We start from the raw sequence: 18,688 nt of genomic DNA, 5'->3' as shown, positions 1-18,688 counted from the left end.
CCTGAAGCGACGGGCCGTGGTGATGCTGAGGGCCAGGGAGGTGGAACAAAATATATATATATATATATTTGGTGGTGGTGGTGGGGCGGAAGGATGACGAACGATGACGGCGAATGAAATGTGCGTCACGTACCGAATGAGAAATACGTGGACGAGACCGCAGCGAGTCAGCTGAACGCGCTGCGTACCTTTGATCTCGCGAGGCCCGCACCCTCCGAAGTTTTTCGTCTTTCACAACTTTGCCCACCGACACGCTCACATGTGTACTCCACCTCCCTGCAGCCTATGGTGGTGCGCCTGACGTGTATTCGAGTGAGTTGGAAGGGCGGCGGCGGACGCGGAGGGGGGAAGAGAGGGTCAGGGGAAGGAGAGGAAGAGGGGGCGTATTCGCGCGTGTGTGTTTATGCGTGTCTCGCCTCTTCTTCGTGCGCTCTCTTTCGTTTTCGGCGCATTTCGTGGGGTCATGCGACACGCGCGTTGCACAGTGATACGCTCGTGTGCGAGTGGGCGAAGGAGAAAAGGGATGGAGGAAGTGGAGTGGAGAGCACTGAAGAGAGGAGGGGAGGGCGAGTGAACACGACAGAGGGTGGGGTGAGGGACGCCCGACCGTGGCCGTGGAACACAGGCGAGCAGGGTAGGCTGCTGCCTTCTCCGCCTGGTCGTGGGCGCATCCTCCGGTCACTTTTCCACCTTCCTGTTGCTGCGCTGCCATGCCGCCAACACCGACACTCGCTTCGCACCGCCGCCATTACTCTTCCCCCATTTCCTCTGCACGGCACGGCGTATCAGTGCGCTAACGCTGGTCAAGAGCGTGGCAGCGAGAGTACAGAGGCCAAGGCGGGGGAGCGGGCACTGGCGCCACTGCTTACACATGCACACTCAGAGGGAAACAAGAAAAACAGGAGGGGGTGACGTGCGACTAGGGAGCGACAGCGTGAGGATATGAAGTCAACACATGTTGCTGGCGCTCCTACCGGTCGCATGCGCTTCACAGCACGCCCTCACGTGCAGAGAAGCGGATGGCACGGCGTCTCCGCTGCGCTCTGCGGATCTCCTTCGTCCGTCCAGCAGACCGCTGGCCACGACCGCACACCCAACTATATCTTTGTTGGAAAGCGCACACGCAGACAGCTGCAGTGATCGAAAAAAAAAGGGCGCCGGACACGTGTCTGCGCCACCTCGAGTGCGTCCGCACGCAGTGGCGGTGGGGGCATGCGGTGAATGGTTACGCAATGCAGACAAGAGAACAAGTCGATGAATTCTGCGTCCCAAAGGAGCATATCAGCACAATGAGCCACACACTCTAACAGCGGGAAGGCCCCGTGCCGGATTCGACTCTCCGGGTGGTGGTGGAGAGAGTATCGGCACATGCTAGTGGCCCTGGGTACAAGCCCTTAGTGCTAATGCGTTGTCTTCGCACAGGAGGGGGAGCACGCGCCTCCACTCTCTTCTCCCCCCACACACCTGTTTATTTAGCGCCGTCACACTTTGTTTGGGCACCTCTGAATAAATGGGAGGAGCGAACGAGGGTGAGCAGGAATGCGCTGCGCTGACACCTATTCACATAAGGCACACTCCTGTTGCATATCCTTCCCCCGATTTCAGCGGAGAGATCGGGGGAAGGAAAGGAAGGGAAAGGGAGGGGAAAGAGAGAGGGCGGCCACACACACACACACAGATGCGAACAGATTCCAAGCAGGAAAGGGTGAGCCTGTCAGTGTCTGTCTCTGCGTGTGTGTCTGTCAGAGGAGGAAAAAAGTGTTGGGCAGTCTCCGCCCGGCCACCCGAGGAGAGCAGTCGGACACAGACTCACATGACTGCCCGGGGGAGCACTACGGGTCGCTTGGAAATTCGCTTTCGGCTGCTGCATCGGCAGTTGCCGCGCACGCGGCCGTTGTCGGAGGCGCCGCCTTAAACACGTTTCTTAACCAGTCCAGCCCCCCATCGCCATATCACCCCGCCTGTGCCTGAAGCGGCGCATCGCCGCCGTACACTCTGCAGCGCCCTCGGCGGCTCCGGGTCGAGGCCCGTGACGCGCAGCGCGGGTGACGCCTCGGCCAGCGGAAGGTTCCACGTCTCCGCCGACTCGTGGAAGCGGCGCATGACGGAGTCGCGCTGCCCCAGCGTCGACGGCTCCCACATCCGATGAGCCGTCGCGTCCGTCCGCTCCGCCAGCATGACTGGGTGCTCTGGTCGACCCGGCCTGAAGGGAGAGGGGGCGCGAGCGGTTGAGCGGGGGCCGCGGGCCTCCACTCGCGCTTAGCACCGACTCAAGCGAAAAGTGTGCGGCGTCATGTTCTCTGCGAGGGAGCGGAGGGTGCGCGGCAAACCGCTGAGCCGGCGGTGCAACTTCTTTTCTCGGGGGAGGGGGAGGAGGGCCGACGCTGAGCGTGTGGGTTTTCGCACAGCCGATTCGCAGCGCTTCGAGTCGAGCCTGAGTTCCCCGAGCACGAACGCCGCTCGGCCGTACCGGGACGCCGGCTGGTACTCTTCGGCAGCCGCCGTGCCCTGAAGCGTGCCCCATCCTGGGTGATCGTGTCTCTCGGCCGCGACAAGGGCTTGTGGCCCGCCGGTATCCGCTGTAGCGGATGACTCAGGCCTCTCAGGTGTGGACCGTCCCAAGTACCCGCATGGGAGAGCGGCGTGCGGGGCAGCGTCGCTTGCTCGTGCCCCAGCCGCGCACTGTGGAGCAGTGGCGCCGCTGTCGCCGCAAGGCGCACGATCCGCGTCATCGCTCTTGCTCGTTGCGCAGTCGTAGACAGCACCAGGCGCGCCACCGCCTGCCAGCCGAAGCCTTTCGGAGGCTCACGTGGCGCCGGGCCGCTGTGCGCGTGTGGCTGCACATCAGCCATCCCAGCGCGTAGCAGCTCTTGCTGTCCATTCGGCTCGCACCTCGAGCCTCGAGCCTGATCGCCTGCCGGTGCACCCGCCTACGCAGGCCGAAAGCGTCGTGGTGCGAGGTGGCGGCCTCAAGGCGGGGTGCTGCCTGTGGCGTCTGGAGATACGTAGTGAGGCAGCGACGCTGCAGCCACCGCTCATCGGCTGTGTGCTGCTACGCCTGCCCTTCACGGGGAGCGAGAGCTGTGGCCATGGTGCCGTATATGTGGAGCACGCGCGTGGCCAGGGCACGTCGGCCGGCAAGGTGTGGGTGAGGCCTACAAGAGCTTCGCGTGGTTAGCAAAAAAAAAGCCTTGCGGCCGCCAAGAGGGGGATAAAAGAGATGCGAATATATATTTATGTCGAGGGAGCGCGTTGAAGGTTGGCAACGGGGCGCCGATGGCCCCATCGATGGAGAAGGCGCTTAGGGGCCACCACCATCCGACCTCGGCTATCGTCACATCTCTTCGCCTCGTTCCGGAGGATTGGGCGTCAGCAGGTGGTACCGCATCAGGGGCTCACTGCCCCCCCTCCCTTCCCACTCTGCGTGGGGAAGCTCAGCAGCTCCCCTATTACCGCCGCTGTTGCACCACCTCTAGTGGCCACCGGGCCCAGCCCATTTTCCATAAGGAAGCCCGCATGACCTGCGGCAGTATCACTTGAGCGTATTCCACCCGGTCCTCACACTGCCCAGTGGCGTGGGAGGTCGGGACCACACCCCTGAGGGGAATGCCCCGCGCTGCGAGTGGCTTATGGTGGATGGGTGACGTTTAAGGCGGACGCATGCGCAGTGACAGAGAGCGGACACAATAGGGAGAAAAAGAATACACTGAGCGTTTTTTTTTTGCCCGCTGCCGCCGATTGCCAGCGGTGGGTGCGACTGGGGCCCATATGACAGCAGCAGAAAATGACGCTCGCGAAGGGAGTGGGGCAGAGGAGGAAAGGACAGGGCTCATGACGCGGCACAGGATAACCAGCCAGCGCCTCCATCGATGTCTCTCTCTTTCTTCCTCTCTCACGTGGATGGGCGTGCTTCCGTCCCACCTGCCCTGGCTAAGGAGCGCCTGGGACGTTTGTGCGCGGGAGCACATATCGACACCTACAGAAACACACACACACACACAAAATGGGGCGAATGGGGGTGAAGGCAATGGAAAGGCAAACCAAGCGCAGGGTGAGGAGGTGACCAGCGAAGCAATTAACTGTGCACATTTCGCGTTGTTCATCGGCGGAGGTGTCGGAGAGAGGGAGAGGGGGTAGGGGGAGCAGACGATGAAGATGGAGAGGGGGGTGAGATGCGCCGCGGTACGCGAGCGGCCCACCGCCCGCCTCCCTTCACGGCGCGTCTCTTTCCTCCCCTTTTTTCGCTTAAATGCATTTGAGAAATGGGAGAGGCTACACACACACACACACGCGCACAGGCCGTCTCTATCTGTGCGCCAGTGTGTGTGTGTGTGGATACGCACGTCTTGTGCGCGGCTGGCTGGCGATGGGTAAATGGGGAGGGAGGAAAGTGGGTGTGGGGTGGGTTCAGAGAAGGTAATAAGGGAAGGGAGGACGAGAACGCATCCATCACGGCAAAAAAAGGGGGAGGGGATGCTGAGCACATAAGAGACAGGGAAGGAAACAGAGATGGATGAGTGACGGTGCAGAGGGGATGGGGAGTGGGAGGGGGCGTCGTGAACAACGGACATGTACGAAGGGAAGAGGAGAAGGGTAGCGTGCAGAGAGAGAGGAAACGAGCTGAGACCCTTGCTAGGCACAAGGGAGTGGAAAGGGAGACACCGCCGCAGATGCGGGGGCGAGTGCTCCTTCCTGTTGTGCCTTCATCAGCCATTGAGGCTCATCACACCTATGCCTCACACCTACGCGGTGTACGCAGCCGCCATTGTCACCGCTACTATGGCCAGCGCCATCACTGACGTAGGTGCTGCCGTCGCACTGTTTACTCGGCGTGCGATGCAGGCGTAGGAGGCGGTGAGGGAGTAGCCGAAGTTGCACGAGGAGCAGCGGTTGTTGTCAGTCGGGTAGCACTGCGCGCAGTTGGCCACACTGCAGGAGCCGGGGGCCATGCACTGGCCAGACACCATCAGCACCATGCCAACTTCGCACACGGAGCAGGTGTACATGCTGCCGGCGACACAGGTGACACACGATGGGACCTGGCAGTTGATGGGGGCCGCAGTTGTTGTCGTGGTGGCTGGCGCCGCCGTGGATGTAGTGGTGGTGGCCGGTGCTGCCGTAGTAGTTTCTTCGCACAGGTATGTGTTCATGCTTGGGTAGCCGATAGGGCACTGCACGCATTTGGTCTTGTCGTCAGCGGCGCAGCGCACGCAGTTGGAAAGGGTGCACGTGCTTGGATCGTAGGGCTGGCACTTGCCGAACTCATTCGGGCTTGTGGGTGTGACAACGGTTGAGTATCCTTCCTCGCAATCGGAGCACACCGTCAGCAGCCCCGCTTTCCGGCACTCCAGGCAGTGTTCCACTGTGCTATCACAGGGCGCAGGAGGGAAGTCGTCAATCATCTGCGCAGACACCGTCACGGCGGCTGCTACGGTGACGGCGAGCACCAGCAGGAGAGCCGCGGCGCTCCGCCTGTGGAGGCTGCTGCGTTGGACGAAGGCAGGCATCGTTCTTGCAGAGGAGAGGGAGGGGGGCAGACGAGAGCGGTAATGCTGGAGGAAAGAGGAGCGAGGTGCTTGTGTGCCGGCGCTGCAGGCGTGAATGAATCTTGCGGGAAGAGGGCTAATGATAGGGCCTGGGGGAGGGAGGTGATGGGGCGAAGGAATCGGAAGGGTCGATGACGCGCTTGTGTGCCCATGCATCGACACATGCCCGCGAGCAGGAACTCGGCCGTTGAGCGTACGGAAGGCGAGAGAGGGTTGGGGGTGGTGGTGCTGCTGGTGGGGGGGCGGCACAGAGAGATACAGACAAATCATTTCCACCTGTTTCCCCTTTCACCAGTGCTGATACCTCACGTCTGCGCCACAGCGCATGACGCCGCTCGCACTGCGACGTTCTCTCGTTTGGGATAGGAGCGAAGAGGCGAGGGAGGAGGAGGGCGCCACATTCACAGGCGACGGCACATGTGCCTACACATGCACGCAGCGGACGGCCTGAGGGCGTCGGCCATGGCGGGAGGAGTAACATAGGGTGACGATAGAGAGGCGCATCTGATATGCGTGGGACAGCGGCGAGCTGCGTCGGCTCGGAAACCCGCGTGTGGGCATTCACGACGGCTGGTCTGACTCCTGACATTATCCCCCTGCACACCTCACCTCCGCGCCCAATGATCGAGCACCTTGAGGGCACCACACCGCCCCCTTCCTCGCACCTTCCAAGACCCTCGGCTACCATGGGCGCGCTTCCTTTTTCTCACCTCTGCCGCTCTCACACGGACACAGTGACGCGTAGGCTCGCGGGGTGGGGTGGGGAGGGGGAGGGGAAGAGAGAGGGCGACACGTTGATGCGCATCATCTCTCTCTCTTCTTCTGCTGTGTGTGTGTGTTCATGGGAGAACACCCCCCTCCTACCGAGAGAGAGATTGAGGGAGTGGAGGGGTAAAGGTGTCCGATTACTCAATCATCACAGCCTCTCGTGTTGATGCTGCTACCGAAGAGCGTCCGGTGGCGGTGAGGCCGCAATGGTGGTGGTGGTTGGAGGAGGAGGGAGGGCTGATGCATGAAGCCGGCGGGAGAGCACACTTAGCGTATACACACAAGCGCGAGCGTCGGAGCCTCACTAGATACGAGGGCAAAGGTGCATCATGTGAGTGCACTCAGCCCGAACTTCACCTCTTCTCTATCCCGCTTACTGGAGCGACAACACACCATTCACTTTGGGTGGTCACATGTGTATGTGTAGGTGTGTGTCGGCGCGTGTGCTCGCGTGACAGATGTCTCTTATAATGCGCCAGCAAAAAAAACCGAAGGAAATGATGTTCACATTCGATCCCTCGTGTGCCAATCAGAAGGCACTCTTCACTGACTGTACGCGCGCGCGCGCGTGCGTGTGTGTGTGTATGTGTGTCAACCGCTTTCAAGAGGCCGTTCGCAGATGCCGGTGCTCCGCCGCTATTCTCACCTCTGCCCCCCTCTCTCCTCGGCTGGCGCAGAAGAGCGTTCTTTTTTTCGCTCTACTCTCTGTGCCGGCGCTCGCACGCACACCCACAGGGAGAGACACACATGCCGAAATGCATACGCGAACTTACACGACAGATGCACCGGAGGGCGAAGGAAAGGGGGAAAATAAAGACGAGAGAGAAGTACAAGACAACACCGTGCGCACACTTGACAAGACGCACAGGTGCACTGGGTGGAAGGTGTGCGCACAGCGCACGCGGTGGAGGAGGAGGAGGATGGCGTGACAGCAAAGAAGACACGAAAAAGAGGAAGGTGAGAGGAAGATGAGACGGTGGACGGAGGGGCGGAGAGGGGGGAGAGGGCGGCACTTACAGTTAACGCAAAGATAAGCAAAGGTCACTTTTGATGAATACACACACACACAGAGGGGGAGAGAGGAGGATCCGACCCACAGCCGCGAGGAGATGCACGGAAGCAGTTCTCCCATTCCCCCCACACACACACACGCGCATTCGCCTCCGCTACGTGATGGCGGTATGAGCAATGTATGCGTGGGCTATGTGCGCAATAATTCTATACACATGAAAGGCACACACTTTACCGCGGGCCCTCTTCCCCCTCCCCCCTTCCCGCCCATCTCGGCCACCGCCGGAGGGGGAGAAGAGCGAAAGAGAGGTCATTGGTAAAGGAGAGAAGCGAAAGACGCGGACACCAACGCGGTGCAGATGCGCGCGTGTGAGGATCGCACACGTTCGCTTGGATGATGAATGGGACTCTCTCCTCCCCCTTCCAACCACGCCGACAGTTGTACCCGACAGCACACCACTCGCACAAATGGAATGGGGCAGTCTCTGCTGGCGCCTCGACGAGGGGGGCAAAGGGAGGGATGGCGCGCTGTCTCCGCCGAGCGACTCGCGAGGACGAAAAATCGATGAAAGCCCTCCTCTACGGGAAGGCGAAGTACTACGCAGCCGACGCACACACACACACACACAAGCGTGCATGCACGTGAGCGCCGGAGGGTGTCGCCGGCTCTGCACCCTCACCTTTCCCGCGCTATCAGATAGGCTCTTCTCCTGCAACCGCCAGGCGACTGCCGCGTCCGCTGGAAGGAATACATACAAGGACGCTCTCTCCCCCGCTACCCTGCTCCCACTGCTTCTCCTCTCTCTCCTCCTCTGCTGAGAAACACACGGCCCGAAGGAAAACGTTATTCTGCGAGGTGAGGCGAAATGGACAGGGGCAGTCAGAGGAGGAGGGCGCGGGGGCGCGTGGGAGCGGATGCCACCACATATGAGCCCTTGGGCAGGTCCGTCTCTCGTGTGCTGCGGGGCGATCAGAATTTGTCGGGCCTTCCAGTCATGGCCAGCACAGTGATCACTGCTGCCGTGGCGACAGAGACGATAAAGGAGGAGGTGTGGGAGGCTGCATTCTTGGGCCTCTCTGGAACGCACATGAACGAGGCGGTCTTCATATATCTCGAGGCACAAGTCGAACACCGCCTGCTGTCGTCTGGGTAGCACACGGCGCAGTGGTTGACGTTGCAGGAGCCAGCGACCATGCACTGGCCGAGGCGGTCGACCTTGTAGTCCCCGCTGCATTTCACGCACACGCTGGGGTTTGTGCTCTCGCAGGTGACGCAGTTTTGAACAGCACACACAGAAGTCTTCGTGCTCCCCGTGGTCGACGTCGTCGTGGTTGAAGCGGGCGACAATTCTTCGGCTCCACCAACACTCTGCAAAAGTCGGCTGCTGTTGCCCCTCCTGCTCGACGGCGTACTCGGGTACGAGAGGCTGCCTGCATCAGAGGCCCCGACCACCGACCACGCCACGACCACTAGCACAACGGCCATCGGTAGGTGCCTCCTGTGCATCGTTTCGATCGCTCTCTGAGAGGAGGAGAGGGCGTAGAGCAGCGGCCAAAAGTGCGTCGATGAAAGGGCCGACCTGTGCGACTTCGGAGAGCGAAGAGAGGGACGACACCGCCAGCGGTGAAGCACTGCGACTCGACGACTTTCGGGTGCACACGAACGCAAAACTTATATGACGTGCGAGCAGTATTATTCAGGGCAGAAACGCGCAGATTTATTGCCTAAGCGTCTCTGCCCACGCGGCCGCCCACCGCCGTACATTCGATGGGTTTGAGAAGGAAGCCGAGTAGATTGGCGGGAGCGTTCGCGCATCAAAGTAAGGAGGAACAGAGAGGGGATGGGCAGAGTACACCGCCCACACAGTCGGCCGAGACAACTCCTTCTCTCCAGTAGCACGAAACGACCCACTCTTGGTCCACTACACTCACCACAGAAGGCCGCGATCGTGTAACACGTCTGGGCATCACGCAAAACTTCTCCGTTGCGGGAGGGGTGCGGCCGTGACCCCGAAGGAGGACTCGAAGGCGACGCCGTCGCGCTCGAGCATGAGCTCTGCCCTCCCCTGCTCGGGGTTGTCGTAGTGGCGCTGCCCTCGTGCTCACCGACCCCGCCAACCGCTGCGGGGGCGGGGTGGGGTGAGGAGGTGGGCAAGGTGCGCAGGAGAGTTTATAGTTGTTGGCGTAGCTGTGCACATGCTGGTGAGACGTCGGGGCCGGGGCCGAGCACACACACACACATGCATACACAATCACCCTCCCTCACCAGACGCATAGACACGTACACAGCTGTGCCTGGAAGGGCGGCGATGCGCGGAGAGGAGAGGGTGCTGCTGCCCGAGAAAGGTGCTGAACGTAACGAAGGAATAGCGAGGAGGGCGAGAGGGGGTGGGGAGGGGGCCGCAGTGCGCGAGCGCGGCAGCGGAGAAAAAAAGAAAAGAGTCGAAACAACTGAAGAAAAGTACGGCAGGCAGACAGAGGTGTGTGTGTGCGTGTGTGTGGACGGGGGCAGCGCTGCCTCCCCCGCCACCCGTGCCTGTCCGTTGCTTATGCTTGTGCACATGTGGGAGGATGGGAGTGAGGACTGCTTACATGCCGCTGCGCACTACGCTAGGTACGCGAGGACGGAGGTGAGCAGCACGGTGACGGCCATCCACAGAGGATATGGCGCGGCCACGTCGTTGACAATGGTCTGCGAGACGCAGCGGTAGGATGATGTGAGCAGGTACCCGTTTATGCATGTGGAGCACCTGGTGCTGTCACTCAGCATGCACTGCGCACAGTTGGACACGTAGCACGCCTGCACGGCCTCGCACTTGCCGTTGGAAACGTAGTAGCCGCTGTCGCAGTAGGCGCAGCGGGTGCTGTCGCCCTCCACGCATGTGCTGCAGTGCTCCACATTGCACGGCTGCGTGGTCGGGTCGTTGCAGCTCGTTGCGTCGGCGGAGAGAGTGTAGCCGGCGTCACACTCGGCGCACAGCCTGGAGGTATCGGGCTTGCACGTCTTGCAGTTGGGCACCGCGCAGACGTCGGAGAGCCTGCAGAGGCCGTCGTAGCTGTCGACCACATAGGGGGCCGCACACTCCTGGCAGCGCGACGGCTTCTGCGGGTCGCACTTGGCGCAGTGCTCGATATTGCACGGCACCGGGGAGCAGGTGAGCAGTGGGGTGAGGTAGTAGGACGGCGCGCATTTTGTGCACTTCTTGGCGTCGTCGTCGCAGTGGACACAGTGCTCCTCCTGACACTCCACACAGGCGCCGTCCACGAGACCGTAGCCGTCCTTGCACTCAGTGCACGTGCTGGTGTCGCTGGGGCAGCTGGCACAGTTGACATCGGTGCAAGGGCACATATTGTTGACCGGCTCGCTGCCATCAAGGCACATGATGCACACGTTAGCGTCAACAGGGCAGCTCTTGCAATCTGCTACGCTGCAGCGAACGCAAGCGTTGGCGGAGGTGAGGCCGTAGCCATCCTTGCATGCGGTACACTGGCCATAAGCGGTGCAGGTGTTGCAGTTCGGGTCCTTACACGGTATCGTTCTCAGCGAACACGTCATGTCGGGCAACTTCTCATAGCTCGGTCCGCACTCGAGGCAGGCAGTCTCATTGAAGCACTTCGTGCATCCCGGCGAGCATTCGAGGTAGGCGTACGTCGCGTAGGGGTCAGCCATTGCCGTGCAAAAGTTTTTGTATGGCATGTCCGTACCACAGTTGCATGTGCAAGCGGAGTCGGCGGTGGCCGTCGGGACGCAGGCCGCGGCGCAGCCGGTGCTCGGCACCTCGGCGATGGAGGGAATGTTTTGGGGGATGTCGTCGGCGAATACGAGCTGCGCTGTGACACTGCCGGACATCGTGGCACCAATGCTCTTCACCGTCACGGCCCGAAGGGTCACCCGCGCACCGGCGCCCATGCTGACGGCAGCGTCGATGAGGTGACTGGTGGCCGATGACACATTTTCGACGACGTACAGACTGTTGTCCACCACCATACGGCCACTCCGGGCCATGCCGAGCAGCGGCTTGCCAGCGGCGCCCCGGACGCTGGAGTGGGAGATGCGAAGTATGCTGCGGTCCCACACCCTCGCGAAGTCGGTGAAGTGCACGAGGCCCTCTGCACAGCCGGTGCACTTAGCGTAGTCCACCGCCAGTGCCGACTTCTGCGAGATGCTACTTGGGCCTGTCACTTCGACGGCAGACGAGGCGTGCTTCAGAGTGCTGCCGAGCACGAAGAGGGAGCTGGAGAGCTGGATGGTGGACGGCGCGCGTACCACGCTCTGACCCGACTGCGCGGCGGCCCAGCTGAAGGTTGAGTCCATTACTACGATGCTGAGCTGGTCCGAGTAGATGGCCGTGTCGGCGTCGATGAAAGGCTTCCCCGCCGCGACCGTACCGCTGGCGCCTTTAATAGTAATTTCGGTCTTCCGGGGGAAGTGCTTATCAATGACAATGTAGCCGTTCGACAGGCTCAAGCTGGAGAACCGTAGGATTCCGGGGGGCAGCGTGAAGTCGTCCGAAAGAGATCCTGCGGCGCCTTGGATTGTGAATACCCCATTGGTAAGGGTACAGCTCTGGTAAGACTCCTCCTTACTGGCGGGAGACCAGCCGACAAAGCTGAAAGACGCACCACTGAGTTCCTCGGAGTCGAAGACACACGTGCCTACACTGACGAGCAAGGCAAGGCAAGCCGCCACGGCTGCCACTGCGAGGGAGTCCCGGCTGGAGCTGCGCATGGTCCGAAGAAGGGGCGAGGGAGGCGTGCGTTGCTTTGTGTGAGCAATGAACAAGAGCTGAAGCACACACATACAGGCGGGCGGAGGAAAGCGGGGAGGGCAAGAGGAGCTGAGGCTGAGGTTGACGAACGGGAGGACAGGGGGAGGCTTCGTGCCACTGCACGTGTGCGTGGCGGGGTAAAGGTGTGCGGCGGAGAAGCAGGGGCCCTTCGAGAGGAAAGAGGGACGCGTGCGGCCGTGACCCCGAAGGAGGACTCGAAGGCGACGCCGTCGCGCTCGAGCATGAGCTCTGCCCTCCCCTGCTCGGGGTTGTCGTAGTGGCGCTGCCCTCGTGCTCACCGACCCCGCCAACCGCTGCGGGGGCGGGGTGGGGTGAGGAGGTGGGCAAGGTGCGCAGGAGAGTTTATAGTTGTTGGCGTAGCTGTGCACATGCTGGTGAGACGTCGGGGCCGGGGCCGAGCACACACACACACATGCATACACAATCACCCTCCCTCACCAGACGCATAGACACGTACACAGCTGTGCCTGGAAGGGCGGCGATGCGCGGAGAGGAGAGGGTGCTGCTGCCCGAGAAAGGTGCTGAACGTAACGAAGGAATAGCGAGGAGGGCGAGAGGGGGTGGGGAGGGGGCCGCAGTGCGCGAGCGCGGCAGCGGAGAAAAAAAGAAAAGAGTCGAAACAACTGAAGAAAAGTACGGCAGGCAGACAGAGGTGTGTGTGTGCGTGTGTGTGGACGGGGGCAGCGCTGCCTCCCCCGCCACCCGTGCCTGTCCGTTGCTTATGCTTGTGCACATGTGGGAGGATGGGAGTGAGGACTGCTTACATGCCGCTGCGCACTACGCTAGGTACGCGAGGACGGAGGTGAGCAGCACGGTGACGGCCATCCACAGAGGATATGGCGCGGCCACGTCGTTGACAATGGTCTGCGAGACGCAGCGGTAGGATGATGTGAGCAGGTACCCGTTTATGCATGTGGAGCACCTGGTGCTGTCACTCAGCATGCACTGCGCACAGTTGGACACGTAGCACGCCTGCACGGCCTCGCACTTGCCGTTGGAAACGTAGTAGCCGCTGTCGCAGTAGGCGCAGCGGGTGCTGTCGCCCTCCACGCATGTGCTGCAGTGCTCCACATTGCACGGCTGCGTGGTCGGGTCGTTGCAGCTCGTTGCGTCGGCGGAGAGAGTGTAGCCGGCGTCACACTCGGCGCACAGCCTGGAGGTATCGGGCTTGCACGTCTTGCAGTTGGGCACCGCGCAGACGTCGGAGAGCCTGCAGAGGCCGTCGTAGCTGTCGACCACATAGGGGGCCGCACACTCCTGGCAGCGCGACGGCTTCTGCGGGTCGCACTTGGCGCAGTGCTCGATATTGCACGGCACCGGGGAGCAGGTGAGCAGTGGGGTGAGGTAGTAGGACGGCGCGCATTTTGTGCACTTCTTGGCGTCGTCGTCGCAGTGGACACAGTGCTCCTCCTGACACTCCACACAGGCGCCGTCCACGAGACCGTAGCCGTCCTTGCACTCAGTGCACGTGCTGGTGTCGCTGGGGCAGCTGGCACAGTTGACATCGGTGCAGGACCTCGATGGCATGCAGTAGCCAGCGGTAAGGGTGTAGTCGGATTCGCATGCCGCGCATGTGCTGCTGTCACCGACCGCGCACGTGGTACAATGACCGACACGGCAACCGCCTGTGGCAGCCGAGCAGCCCTTCGAGCTCCATTGGTTGTCTGCAGCGCACAGCTGGCACTCGGCGCTATCACCGGTGTAGCACATATCGCAGTTCTGTACGCGGCAGTCGCTAACACATAATCCATCGCTGTCGGTGATATAACCGTCGTCGCACTTGGTGCAGATGCTGGCAGTGGAGCTGGAGCACGTGCGGCAGAAGGCGACGCGGCATTGCATTTCGTTCCCTGAGCCGTCACTGCTGGACACGGAATGGCACTCGCCACCAGTCGACCAGTAAGAACCCTCCGAGCACAGCTGACAACGTCTGCCTTCAGAGTCCAGCTGACAGATGTCGCACGCCGAGACCAAGCACTCGGTGCAGGTGCGGGTGACGGGCTCGAGCACATAGCCACTCACACAGGCGTCACACTTCTCAGCGGTCAAGTCGCAAGCTTTGCAGTTGGACAAGCCCGGGCAGTGCGGGGTCGACGGAACGCATTGCACGGGAAGGATGCTGCCAGTCGGCGGCTCCGGACAGCACACGCACACCCCAGAGAAAGCGTACACGGAGGTTCCGCCAACGCCGCAGCTTGAAAGCTCTTGGCACTGGGCAGTGCTATAGGCGGCAACCTCCGACACTCCTATGGAGGTCACCACTAGCGTCATCACCATCGCCGCAGCCAGCGTCCCTTGGCACCGCATCTTCGTGAGTGAGCGAGTGTAAGCTACGACGCTTTCGCATGCGCCTGGCGTCCGCTCCGGTCAATGTGAGCTGGGCGAGGGGAAAGGGCAGAGCGAAAAATGGGAGAGGGAGGCGTGCGTTGCTGTGTGTGTGAGCAATGAACAAGAGCTGAAGCACACACATACAGACGGGCGGAGGAAAGCAGGGAGGGCAAGAGGGGGTGAATAATTGCGTGTGTGTGTGTGTGCCGAGTATGAATGCACGCCGACACGCCAGATGCTTCTTTCTACACACACCCCAGAAGGGCGAGAGGCGAGAGGGAGTGCGCGAGTGAATGCCCCCGAGGCAACATACACTGGCAGGCGTCGTGTGCGACGCGTATACAAGAGCACATCGATGTGCCTGTAGACGCATGCGCAGGTCCGGTACGCCAGCGCGTTGGCGAGGGTTGCGGGCGCCGCTCCTTGCGCCATCGCAGATGAGGAGACGAAGGAGGTCGGGGTGGGCGGGACCCCCTCTGACGGCACGGACACTCCCAAGTACGCGCTGGAGAGAGGGATGGGGGGAGAGAGGGGGAGGGGGAGGGGAAAGAAGAAGAGAGCGCAATCGCGATTCAGTGAGTGTTCGTCGCTCGCCTTCACTGTCGACAACACGCCTCAGGTTTGTCAACTGCTTTTTTCGCTGCAGGAAAGCACATGAAGCAGCAGGAGAGATGGACAAACAGAGGCCAGACCGAGACGGGGGAGGCGAGCGGAACACACAGGCGCGCAGAGCCTAACAGTTTGCCTGCAATTTTCCCGGGGTACCGCAACACACAGGGCACCTTCATTATTCCCCCACCCACCCCGGCATACACCGGTACTATTAGTAAGAAGGTGGTGAGGTGTGTGTGCATGTGTGGTGTTGGTGGGGGGAGGCACGAGGCGAGGAGCGAAGATGTATGAAGCGCGCTGGAGGCCGGTCATTTGGAAGAGCACGAGCGCTTACGCATGGCCCGCTGTTGGCACATCTCAGCCTTGATGGGATAGCATGGGTGGAAAGAACAGGAGATATCGCGGTCGTCGGCGCGTGCCAGCGTAACGGAAGGTGATGCACGAGGACGACTAGCCGTTGAAAAACGTTCAGGCGGTACGGCGGAAGAGCGGCGATGTGCGCGGGAAGGGAGGGAAGGTAAATACATCAGGGCACTGAAAGGGTGCCCAGCCAACTGCCTCCAGAGAGGTGATGCGGAGACAATGCAAACGTCGCCCCGAAACACACACACACATGCTACAGAAAGAGCTGTCGTCCCCTCCAGCCCCGTGCAAAGTCACGTACTGAGGAGTGCTCGCAGACAAGGAGGCGCCCTACTGGAGGAGTACCGGTGAGATCTGTAACACCCGAGGATTAACGCAGCTCTCACGTACGCGCGGCCTGCAAGGCCACATAGCGGATGACTGCGCCCCTTTCCAACCCCCCACCCCATCCGCACGCGAATGGCACGGCACAGGAGGCTAAACAGGAGTTGCCACTGAAAGCACCGATTCACGAGCGCGAGGGTGATGCGTCGGGGAGGGGGAGGGGTACATTCCCCACTGACGGTGTTCCAACCAAAAGGCAGCAGGTGAGCGAGAGTACCTCCTGACCCCATACACGCATCAAAAAAAATGGGGGACTCGACGATGGAAAGGGAGAGGGAGCGGCGGCGGCGGCCCCGATGCGCTTTGAGGGACACGCGTATTTTCCTCTGTCGTGCACATGACGGCCGTCTTCTGCGAACGCCGCGTGGGAGAAGAGAGACCAGGCGATGACGGGTGCGGCGTGTGCTTGCGTGTGGTGGTGGTGCCTGCAGACGCACGCACGCGTACGCGCCTGGCGGGAGGGGTGGCGGAGGGGAAGAGAAAAGAGGGAGAGAGAAAGGGAGACGAGGCGCCGCATCCCCGCGGCGGGCTTCGTGCGTGCCCGAGAGCAACAGGGACACGCCGAAAGCGAGCGCTACATGCGTACATATGCACATATTTATATTTACGTTCAGTGAAGGGAGGGAGGGAGGAAAATGTCTGTGCAGAATGTGCGAGCAAGCGAAGGAATACACCGTTGGTGGCGCTTGTCGCAATGGAAAGAGGAAGTGGGCCATGGAAAGGGGGAGGGGAGTGCGCCGAAGGGCAGAGAGGTGGGGGAGGGAGAGAAAAGACGAAGAGGCACATGAGGAAAAAATACGGCCCAGGCACGAGCCCCGATCCATACACGAGACACAGAAGGAAAGAGAAAGGAGAGGGGGGAGGGAGGGGAGAGGGGACAGTGCGGCAGCCGCCGTCACGCACTTGCTACAGGGCGTTGAGGGTGGCAGCGATGCAGACGGCCGCGGCGAGGACAGCGGTGTGAGTGCCAGTGGCGCTGCTGGGAGCTTTGGTGGTGAAGGTGGTGGTGGCGGCGGCGGTGGACTCACATGTGTATTCGTTGGTGATTATGTAGCCCTCCTTGCACGTCGTGCAGCGTGTGGAGGGGTTGGTGCGGTCGCAGGTTTCACAGTTGGGCAGTATGCAGTCAACCTGGCCTTCGTAGTTCTGCGTGGGATCGACGACGAACGTGCAGTAGGGCAGCTTGTACCCCGCAGCGCACTTGCAGGTGCAGGGGGTGGTGCTGTGTTCAGATGATTCGATGTTGCCGGGGACGCACTTGGCGTTGGCGCACTGATTGCCATTGAGACCCTGTCTGTCCACGATGGTATCCACATTGAGGCCATTATTTTGGTAGTCGTCCTCGACAGTGAGGTCCACGTTGCCGATATTGCAGCCGCCGCCCATGACCTTCGAGTCCGTCACGGTGCCGGGAACCTTCGCGGATGACAGAACGCCGGTGGCGGTCCCCTTCAGGTCGAGGAAGGAAACAATCGAGTTGTCGGACACAGTGAAGGGCATATCCTCTGAGGCCGCAAAGAGGGAGCCGGAGATGACAGTGCTGCTGTGGATGAGGTAGGCGGACGCCGAGTCGACTTCGACGCTGCTCATGGCGAGCAGGCAGGCGGTGGACTCGACGACGTTGCAGTTGGCCACGCGGAACAGGCTGGAGCCCCGGAGGGTGAGCGAGTCTTGAATGTCGACGAGCGCGTTGGTGCACTTATCGCAGCGGCTGTAGTCGATGGCGAGCACCGCACCGCTGCTGAGGATGAAGGGGGAATGCGTGTTGATGCGGAGGACGGACGCACCGTTGATGGCGTTGGCATTGAGCACGAAGAGGGCGGCTTTGTTCTGGATGACCATCTTGTTGCTGCCAGCGCCGATGAACACAACGCTTCCAGGTTCCTCAGCGCCCTTCGGCCACGTGACGGCGGTGTCCTCGACGGTGAGGGTGACGTTGCCGTCGAGCGTGAGACCGCTGAAGTCGAAGAGCGACTGGTCGGAGGCGAGGGTGCCGGTGGTAGAGACGATGCGGATGTCGGCGTTAGTGGGCATTACACCGGAGAAGAAGATAGTGGCCTCCGTCACTGTGGCGGACACCACGCTCATGCTCAGCCGCGCCTGCGAGGTGTAAGAGGAGGTACTGGGTCCACAGACAGCGAGGCCTCCGCCGGACACCTGCGAATTCATCAGCTGCACTGTCACCACGCTCGCCGTCGATTCGGATAGGTCGAGATTCATGGTGTAGCCGTCGAACGATGGTTGCGTCATGGTGAGGTCGCCCGTCACTATCGACCCATCGCCGCGCGCCAGCACGGCGGCGAGCACCAGCACGGCGCACAGGAGTGGCAGCGCGTAGAAGCGGGGAGCGAAGGCGGCCATCGAGGTGGGTGGCTCGGTGAGGAGGCGGGGAGTGGTAAAACACACGAAGACAGGGGGAGCTGACGGAGACGGCGAGGTGGTGGCGGGGGTGGTGAGGGGACGGAGATGCCAGTGGTATTCTACGCGCACGCGGCGGCACAGATGGGTTGGCGGTGGCGTGGATGGGAGAGTCAAGAAAAAAGGGGATGAGCTGGAAGGTTGAGGTGGGGGTGCATAAGCAGCACGGTAGGCGCGTGGAGGGAGGCGGGGGAGAGGGAGCGGCGGCGGCACGTCCGTAGCGAGCGGAAGGTATTGCTGGAGGGTGCCTGAGCTCAGTGAGGTGCAAGCGAAGCGCATCTGATATGGTAGCGAAAGGTGCAGGGGGGATGCCTGTCGCGGCTCTATAGACGTGCTGGTGCAGCTGTGGACATGAGCATAGCTTGAGAGGGAGGACTCAGTGGGAGCTGAGGAAGTGTGGGTGGAAACCTGCCGTGGCGCTGTTTGTCGGGTGAAGGCGCGGGATGGAAAGTGCGTGTGAGGGTGGTA

At 61.4% G+C, this 18,688-nt stretch overlaps 4 protein-coding genes across 4 annotated transcripts; all 4 read right to left on the bottom strand.

Annotated features, from left to right (window-relative positions):
* Positions 1–4,742: 4,742 nt before the first annotated feature.
* On the bottom strand, positions 4,743–5,507 carry LSCM1_07409 (uncharacterized protein; the record flags this gene model as incomplete). Its single annotated transcript, XM_067324780.1, has 1 exon — positions 4,743–5,507. One exon carries the CDS (start codon positions 5,505–5,507, stop codon positions 4,743–4,745), a length of 765 nt encoding a protein of 254 aa, XP_067181387.1.
* A 4,423-nt stretch (positions 5,508–9,930) lies between these two features.
* Positions 9,931–12,054, bottom strand: LSCM1_07408 (uncharacterized protein; the record flags this gene model as incomplete). The annotated part of the gene is made up of 1 exon (XM_067324779.1): positions 9,931–12,054. One exon carries the CDS (start codon positions 12,052–12,054, stop codon positions 9,931–9,933), a length of 2,124 nt encoding a protein of 707 aa, XP_067181386.1.
* Positions 12,055–12,892: 838 nt separating this feature from the next.
* On the bottom strand, positions 12,893–14,422 carry LSCM1_07407 (uncharacterized protein; the record flags this gene model as incomplete). The annotated part of the gene is made up of 1 exon (XM_067324778.1): positions 12,893–14,422. One exon carries the CDS (start codon positions 14,420–14,422, stop codon positions 12,893–12,895), a length of 1,530 nt encoding a protein of 509 aa, XP_067181385.1.
* A 2,286-nt stretch (positions 14,423–16,708) lies between these two features.
* Positions 16,709–18,163, bottom strand: LSCM1_07406 (uncharacterized protein; the record flags this gene model as incomplete). Its single annotated transcript, XM_067324777.1, has 1 exon — positions 16,709–18,163. One exon carries the CDS (start codon positions 18,161–18,163, stop codon positions 16,709–16,711), a length of 1,455 nt encoding a protein of 484 aa, XP_067181384.1.
* Positions 18,164–18,688: the final 525 nt, after the last annotated feature.

This window comes from Leishmania martiniquensis, chromosome 4 (genome assembly GCF_017916325.1).
Source record: "Leishmania martiniquensis isolate LSCM1 chromosome 4, whole genome shotgun sequence".
In the NCBI taxonomy this organism is placed as follows: Eukaryota; Euglenozoa; class Kinetoplastea; order Trypanosomatida; family Trypanosomatidae; genus Leishmania; species Leishmania martiniquensis.
The sequence above is the reverse complement of the archived record's forward strand: the minus strand, read 5'-3'. Positions and strand labels throughout refer to the sequence as shown.